The sequence below is a fragment of the Arachis hypogaea genome, chromosome 5, assembly GCF_003086295.3.
Source record: "Arachis hypogaea cultivar Tifrunner chromosome 5, arahy.Tifrunner.gnm2.J5K5, whole genome shotgun sequence".
NCBI lineage: Eukaryota > Viridiplantae > Streptophyta > Magnoliopsida > Fabales > Fabaceae > Arachis > Arachis hypogaea.
In genome coordinates this window covers 58059860-58068475 of record NC_092040.1, presented here as the reverse complement: position 1 = coordinate 58068475, position 8616 = coordinate 58059860, and the positions used below count along the sequence as shown (strand labels likewise).

Here is an 8616-nt window from a genome sequence, read left to right as displayed (position 1 = left end):
CATAATGAAAAGAGAAAATAAGAAACAAAATCTAACAAGAGATAATGAAACAAAGTCCTAAAACTAGCAAAGCTAACAAGCACTCCAAAAATCAAGTTATTCACAATATTCACATATATACAATAACCAATAAAATAACACTATAGCAATTCCCCCGCAACGACACCATTTTGGTGATCAGATTTTTGTGTGGTCTAGAATTCCACAATAAATTCTCGTTGCAAGTATAGTTCCTAAACAATAATCCTTTCATACAAAAAATTAGTTCTCACAAGTAACGAATCCATAAAAATATAAACCAAAGTACTCAAACCTCGAGTTGTTCTCCCTAGGAATTGCAATAAAGTGTTCTTGTTATTGGTTATAAAGTATGTTTGGGGTTTTTGAGATAATAGACAAGAATTGTAAATTGCAAAGGAAGTAAACTAACAAAAAGCTCTTGGCAAGGTGTGAGAACTAGAAATCCTATCCTAGTTATCCTTATCCATTGTGATAAGAGTTGTTTATTGGCCCCACTTTGTTAACCTCTAACCATGGAGGAAAGTCAAGTGGATGAATCAACTTGATTCCACAAGTCATAGCGTATTCCTAAGGGAAGACTAACTTAGTGGCATTCAAGACAATTAGCAATCTCTAATTATCAATCAACAAGAGAGTTTGATAATTCAAGAGTCACTAATTACTCTACCTAGGCCAAGAGGAACAAAATCTAACTCATAGCTAGAAGAAGCATTTCATCAAACATATAAAAGGCAATAAAGGTAAACAACATGAATTGCAAGAATTAAAGAGAGATATAACTACAAAAGTAAGAGATTAACAATAGAGAAACAAAACAATTATGAAACAACAAAGGACTTACCAATTGCATTGAGAAGAAATGTAGATCTACAAGTGAATTCATAAACTACAATTAACAATACAAAGAAACTACAAGAGAAGTAGAATGCTACAACTACAAGAGAAGAATTTAAGATGGAAAAGGAAAATTGAAGCAAGAGAAGAGAAAGATCTAGATCTAACACTAAGAACTCAAATTCTAGAGAGAAGAGAGAGCTTCTCTCTCTAGAAACTAACTCTAAACTAAAATTAAACTAATTGGTAACTAACTTGTTCATTCCCCTTCAATCTCTGAGTTAAATAGCATCAGAAATGAGTTGGATTGGGCCCAAAAGGCTTCAGAAATCGCTGGCCACGAGTTGCCTTTAAGTGAGTCACGTGCAGCATCGGCGCGTACGCGTACATCACACGTACACATCTCTAAATGTTAAGAAAATATGGCAAATTTTTTATAATTTTGAAGCCCCGGATGTTAGCTTTCTAACGCAACTAAAACCACCACATTTGGACCTCTGTAACTCAAGTTATGATCGATTAAGTACGAAGAGGTCGGGGTTGACAGCTTTGCGATTCCTTCCTTTCTTCATGAGTTCTCCATTTCTACATGCTTTTTCTTCATTCCCTCAATTCCAATCTTTTCTTCCTAAACCTGAAATCACTTAAAAAACATATCAAGGCATCTAATGGAATCAAGGTGAATTAAATTTAGCTATTTTAAGACCCAAAAAGCATGTTTTTACTCTTAAGCACAATTAAAGGAGAATTTAGAAAACCATGCTATTTTATTAAATAAATGGGAGACAAGTTGACAAAACCCTCTAAATTCAATACAAGATAAGCCCTTAAAATGTGGTTTATCAAAGTTTTAAACATTTTGCATTTTTATTTATCTGTTCCAACAATCAAAACACAATAACAACCACAAGACAACATCAGCAACTATAACATCGAGAAAGCACTCAGAAAAATAACACAACAACATCCTAGGTGTTTCTGAATCAAAATTAAAGCTACTCTTAGTCCAATTAACTCAGTTCAGAACAAAATTAAATGACATAAAGCAAAGAAAAAGATAGAACAAAAACCTAATTTCAGAAGTAAGGAGGTTGTAGGGAGAGCCGCGATAACAACAACAGCCACTGCGACGAAACTTCAACAAGTCGTTAAAGGATGATCCAAGGGAGAAAGAAGGACCGATTGAGAGGCTTGTCAACAAGGCAGGATGCTGATAATTCACAAAAGAACCAGAGAGTGTGTGAGAGGGCAGTAGATGGCGATTGATGTCGGTGAATCTCACGATGGCGACCGAAGATTAGAATGAACAACGCTAACTAAAGAACAAACAATGGAGGGTGGAAATGTACTGCAACAAACAGAGAGGTCTTGTTCTATGTAATAATGATTTGGTAAAAAGTATTTAATTACAAAATGGTCCTACTTTAGTTAAGATGATAACTCTCATTTGGTTAGATGAACTCAAATTACATGTAAACATTCAGTTAAAATGTGCCACGTGCACCTTCAGGATCCTATTTATTACGAAAAGTAAATGCAAAGGAAAAATTTAGTTTCCCGCATAAACCAAAGAACAAAACAGAAAATAATTTTAGAATTACTTTCAATTGGATACATCCTATTTTCTTAATTTCTCACTTATATCTAGTAAGTGAACATAGAAGCTGCATTTAATTTGTAGTATACCTGTTCGCCAACAACATTGAGAATAGGGGAAAGCTGACATGAATGAGACAAAAGTTGCCGAGGCCTAAAGAAGAAGAAAAAGACCAGTAAGCATGCCAGAAAAACAAAATTAACTAAATTTGTATACTCTGTAGTTTGAAGATGGATGGTGATTACCTACCTCCATTAGTTTATTCCAGAGAACTCAATAATCGACCTTCAAACAACAAATACCTGGAAAATAAGCAGAGAATCCCAGAATCCAATATCCATACAATTAATTCAGAATCCATACAATTAATTGAGAAGGCAGAATATATACAACAATCATATAAAAATAAACTCAAAATATATAAAAATTAACAAGAAAAAATTTGACCATTATCCCTAATTTAAATTTAAATTTTCTCACAGTAATTAAATTCTTGCAGTGCTGATGAAGAAGGGCCACGACATGCATGATTGCAGAAACAGGAATGACAAAATTTCAAATTCGACCATGATCCCGAATTTAAATTTGAAATTTCAATAGGCACACACCTTCAGATTAGAAATGGTTATTAATTGATATTTAATTACAGAATTGTTGAAGCAAGCAAACCCTGTGATAATTACATGAGCAAAAGTTAACAAAATAAAAATAAAGAAAAATCGAAGAATTCACTGTGACAGAGAGGGTAGAGAAGGATCGCAATGACAAGAAAAGGAATTGTCATGGAAGAACTCACCGACCAGCCGACGATAAGAAAAGGATCGCGATGGGAAATCAAAGAGCACCAGCAAAAAAATGAACGTGTCTGTTGGTCCTGTTCACGTGAGTGACGCCAATGGGAGAAGTTAGAGGCTCGGTTGAGGCTAGTCTGGCGGCGACAGCAGCCTCTGGCTGACGGAGAGTAGCTCGGAGATGGAGAAGGGGGATGTTGCTCTGCTTTGATAGGGTTTAGGGTTAGGTTCGAAAAAGAAAGAAGGGAGAGGGGGTGGTGCCTTTTGTTTTCATACAAAACGACGCCGTTGTTTATGTTATGGCGAACCGGACCATAAAAAACCCGGTCGGTTTGGCCGGTTCTTCAGTTTACCATCGATTTGGCTGATTTTTTAACTGAATTTTTGCACAACGATTTTGTGTTCTCTTGCCTTTGGTATTTCTGTTTTTTCTATTTCATATATTTTTCACCAAATAATAACTAGTTATCACAAATCACACTGCACTACTATCAAAATTTTCTCCCTATTTTCTTCAAACCTGTCATTTAATTTTACAACAAAATATCCAAAATTAAGCCTTATTTTTTAGTTTATTATTAAATAATTATGTTGGAACTATGCTTAATAAATGAATGAAATGAAAAATTAAATTATTTCTTTGTCAAAATATACTAATCAAACTCTTAATTTTTGTGTATTAATTATCATCTAATTTTGTAAAATCATGCATATATTTTTTAGTTATAATGTGTTGTGTAAGGATTGTGTGTCATTCTTTGTTCATGACAGATTATATTATTATGGTAATTGTTATTATTATGTGAGTTAAGTAAATTTTTTATATGTCTTTTAAAATCACTCCACGGTAGTTTCGATCAGATAACAAAATATCATATAAACAAACTCCACTAAATTTAATAGACATGGATTTTGAAGATAGGATACTAATAAAGGAACGACCTAAACTAAAAAAATGCTTAAAAAAATATGACGTGTCTCAGCAAATATTAAATGTGATGACTTTAAAAAAATAATTCTTCAATATTTTTGCACTCGTGACTGTTTTTGTAGTATATCTTTCATATATGCATGTACCTTATTGATGCCAAGGCATCTAGGCCAGTTTCACTGACCTTTTCTTTACTATTTTAGGGTAGTTTCATGCATTTTCTTAGTGAATAAGGCAACTTTTGGATGAAATTACACTTACACCTTGATTCAAGCAACTTTTGTGAACTTTGCATAATTTCATGAGTATTTTGCTAGAATTGCATGATAAATTGATGATGCATAATCTCATGACTTTGGCTAGAGCTTTGATGCACTTTAATTGCTTGATTTCAGGGCAAAGGAAGCAAGGAAGAACCACGTTAGTATTCACGTTAACCTAGTTAACGTGAACACTAACGTGGAATGGTAAAGCTTGCAAAGTTAATGAGAAAAGTGATCACCAATAACGCTTGCGAAGCCATCCAAAGCTCACGTTACTTGCCACGTTAACTAAGTTAACGTCGTAGTTAATGTAGAAGAAAAAGGGAACTCCAACGTTAAGAGAAAACGTGAACACCAATAACGTTTTCCTCCAACGTTAGTGGTAAAAGTGAACACCACTAACGTTGGAGAACTTGGCAATGATCCACGTTAAGAGTCATGTTAACTTAGTTAACGTGAACTCTAACGTGGAAGAGGAAAACAAAAGCCAACGTTAGTGACACTCACTTTTGTCACTAACGTTGGGCCAACTAGCATTGCCTACGTTAACTTTCACATTAAGACCATTAACGTGAAAGTTAACGTGGAGTTGAGATCAAAGAGCCAACGTTAGTGACACTCACTTTTGTCACTAACATTGGAAGATGGCATCACTACTACATTAAGAGCCACGTTTACTTAGTTAACGTGAGTTCCAACGTAGAAAACTTGGGCATTTGGAGCGTTAGTGACAAAGGTGAGTGTCACTAACGCTCTCGAAGGTGAAACACACACTACAAGAAAAAGGCGCATTTGTAACAAAAAATATTGTTACAAAACGTCGAAATTTTGAAACAAAAGTTTTTTGTAACAAAAAAAAGTTCCATTGCAGTAAGTCCCGTTACAAAAAGTTTTTGTAATGAAAAATGAAACTGTTACAATTCAATACCATATTTTGTAACAATTTTTTCTGATACAAAAAACCAAAAGCCGTTACAAAAGTGGTAACAAATTTTGATCTTGAAGGGATTTTTGGTAACAATATATTTTTTCCTATCATAAAATTTTGTTACAAAATGTAACTTGATTTTGTAACATTTTTTTTCTTTAGTTACAAAACACTATTTATTTTGTAATTATTTTTTTAATTAATATATTAACTAATTTACTCAGCAAATCAGCATTCATATAATATATAATAACATAGATAGTTCAAATATCTTTCATTTAACTAAGATTGTTTTATAAATCTTCAACATATAAACTTTAAAGTACAAACTAACAAGATACATTGGAGAACCCTAATGAACTAGATAGATACATAGGACAAGAAAAACAAGGAATTATAAATCTCCAAAATATAAACTACAAATTACAAACTCCATCATATTCATACATCTTCTTTCTCATGAAGAAGCTTTTAATAAGTGCCACACACCTGAAAAGACGACCAACAATAACAATATGGTGTCAATTAATGCAATTCTAAAAAATTGTCTAGAAAATTTGAGCTTTACTGTCTCTAATACCTATTTCAAATTGTTCAGTTAGTACAAACATGTGAGAAAATCATAACCAAACGGTTCAACTCAAATTAAATGAGACCTGCAACATTGAAAACAAGACACTTTGCAGAGCATGGTTCTTCACATCCTGTCACCTAAGGTTTGAAGCTCCATGAATAATGGCAGAGTTTTGCCAATATCAACAATCTGCTGAAATTCAAAATCCTATTTTATTACCAACCAAAGGCATAAGCACATGCTTATCAAAGCATCAATATCCTCATCACAAAAACTATACACCCATCCTAAATTTTCCATTCAACAAAAAAATCAATATACTTGGCAAAGGAACAAAAAAATTTACAGCAACAAAAGATTTAGCTACAAATTCCACTATTCAAGTATTAATGAATCTAACCTTCTGTTGAGTAAAAGAGAAAGCACTTCCTCTCAGCTTTAAAATTGATATCAACAAACCTGATTGGATCCAAATAATAATAATAATAATAATAATAATAAATCATATTGATTTGTAAACAAAACTAGCTCATCATAATTAGAAAACAAAACAAGTAAGCTCTCTGCAAGACTCATTTAACTAAACTCCTATTATGTATCCCAAAAGAAAAATATTTGTATGCACAAAGACTTGAGGAAATCTAAATTTGGAAGTTCCAAGTAGAGACCATAACCATGGGTTAGTATGCTTCATCATGAATCACATAAAACAAATTTACTTAACTTTCTGATAGTATTAATATATCACCTGTACAACAACTCCATCATCTGAATTTCCTTCACCTCTTATGATACTCAAAATCTTCTCAAATGCACCTTCAAAGATGACAATCTTTTGAATGTCCTATAATCATTAAATAAATTTAAATAAGACAAACACTCTATCATCCAACACAATAAATACAAAAAATACTAGTAGAACAAAAAGTTTACCCCAGCTTGTCAAGTGAGTAAGAAGCAATAAGGCTTCGTTCCTTATTACCTGGAGCTGGAGGTAAACTTTGATTATTATATTTCAAGCTTTCTTTCAAAATGAGGATCAATAGGCAACCTATATTAGAATATTCCAATTTTCAAAGGTAAATATTTTTACAGAGTACCAAATTATCACCAACATATTTATTGAAATTTTAACCAGCCAACATAAATATGAAAGGTTAAACAAGTATATATTGTGTAGCCATATGAGAAAATACATCAATTAAGTTTGAAAAAGTTATTGAGAAGACTGCGGAGCTTTCAAGTCTTGTACCTCGCGATCCATGAGCATATCCATTAGCCGTGTTATTCCACGAGGGATGTTCAATATAGCTTCCTGCAACCTGAAGAGGAATCCAGCAAGTGTCTTTAATGAGAAAGATGATTTAACAATTTGAGGAACTAATGCAAATAGAATTTATAATACTAATACCTCTGTGAAGAATTAGTGAGAAGGGCAGTCAGTAGTTGCAAAGTATAGTACTGCACATAATTGAAATTGAAATTGAGCTAAAGTATTACCTTGTAACCAGATCTTAAATCTATCTTCATGGATCACAGAGTTCACCAGAAACTAATTCAATACACAATAATGATTGAGGATTTATCAGAACCTTAAAAGAATTCGATTATGTTCATGCTCATGGAGCACACACACATTTATGCAAGCATCTCGAGTGCAAATGGAAAATTGGAGAGTAGAAGCTGAAGCTCACCATATCAGATAGTTTTTGGAGTTGTTGCTTATTGGCAGCTGTACGCTCAATGAATTCCAATTCGTCATGCAATTCGAGACCCAAATAATAGTCGCTGCACACACATAGCACACAAAAGAAAGACGCAAAAATCACAAAGTATTCGAAAATCTCAGAATCGGAGAAATTGAAGATGAAAACCTAAATAAAAAGAACAGAACCAAGGAAAAGAACAGAACTTGCAAATGGTTCAGAACCAAGGAAAAGAACAGACCAGAATCAATATAACAGAATTAGAACCAGCAGCAGAACCCCAGTAGCCCTCTCTTCACAGAACAATTCCTCTCTCTAACGGGTAACAACAGCAATCAGAGTTTCCAGTAGCGATGACAACCGAGCTAGGGGATGATGGCAGCAGCAACGGTGGTTCTGGGAAGCAAAGACACGACGTTGGTTCACCTCCACAGCGACGATAACAGCAGCATCACCCTCCGCTGCCTCCCTCTTCGAGTTCTGTTCCTTGCGTTAGTGACAGTGGTTTCCTCTGGTGGCAGCAACGGTGACGAGACATGGTGCCGGTGACAGAATCGACGACTTCCTCCTCAGTTCGCGATTCCAACCGTGGTGGCAACTTCCCTCGACGGCACTAAGGCACAACAGCGACACGGTCAGGGGGCGACGGCGCAGATGACGCGAGCTCGCAGAAGCTCCCCCGACGGCCAGCCCGCGACGGTGCTCTTCCTCTCCTTGGCCTTTGCTCCCTCGCACGCTCCAAGGCAGATCGGCGGTTCAGCGGTTTAGGCTGGACGGCGCAAAGCGTGGCTCCCTCTTTCCCTTCCCGATCTCTCTTCTCTGATTCCCACTGTGTGTATGTTGCGTTTTTGGAAAGGAAAGGGGGTGGGTGGGGGCTGTGTCATGCGAAGGTGGGGGGAGGGGTGTTTAGGTTAGGTTACAATTTGGGAATTAGGTTTTTGATTTAATTTAAAAATTTAGAGTACAAAATT

The 8616-nt window shown here is 34.9% G+C and overlaps 1 protein-coding gene across 15 annotated transcripts; it reads right to left on the bottom strand.

Annotated features, from left to right (window-relative positions):
- Positions 1 to 5624: 5624 nt before the first annotated feature.
- Positions 5625 to 7827, bottom strand: LOC112801614 (golgin candidate 6-like). Of its 15 annotated transcripts, none has more exons than XR_011882146.1 (7): positions 7634 to 7815; positions 7351 to 7491; positions 7192 to 7261; positions 6688 to 6783; positions 6340 to 6398; positions 6022 to 6128; positions 5625 to 5854 (listed from the first exon to the last, which is right to left on the bottom strand). XR_011882146.1 is itself a non-coding variant. In XM_072237276.1 (7 exons), exons 1-5 carry the CDS (start codon positions 7634 to 7636, stop codon positions 6390 to 6392), a joined length of 228 nt encoding a protein of 75 aa, XP_072093377.1. In that variant the 5' UTR covers positions 7637 to 7826; the 3' UTR covers positions 5625 to 5854; positions 6022 to 6131; positions 6340 to 6389. The 15 variants fall into 15 exon arrangements, 6 of the variants coding, with proteins under 6 accessions (XP_072093377.1, XP_072093376.1, XP_072093374.1 ...); XM_072237276.1 differs by having other exon boundaries at positions 6022 to 6131; positions 7351 to 7400; positions 7634 to 7826; XM_072237275.1 differs by having other exon boundaries at positions 7351 to 7400; positions 7634 to 7826.
- Between the last annotated feature and the right edge of the window lie 789 nt (positions 7828 to 8616).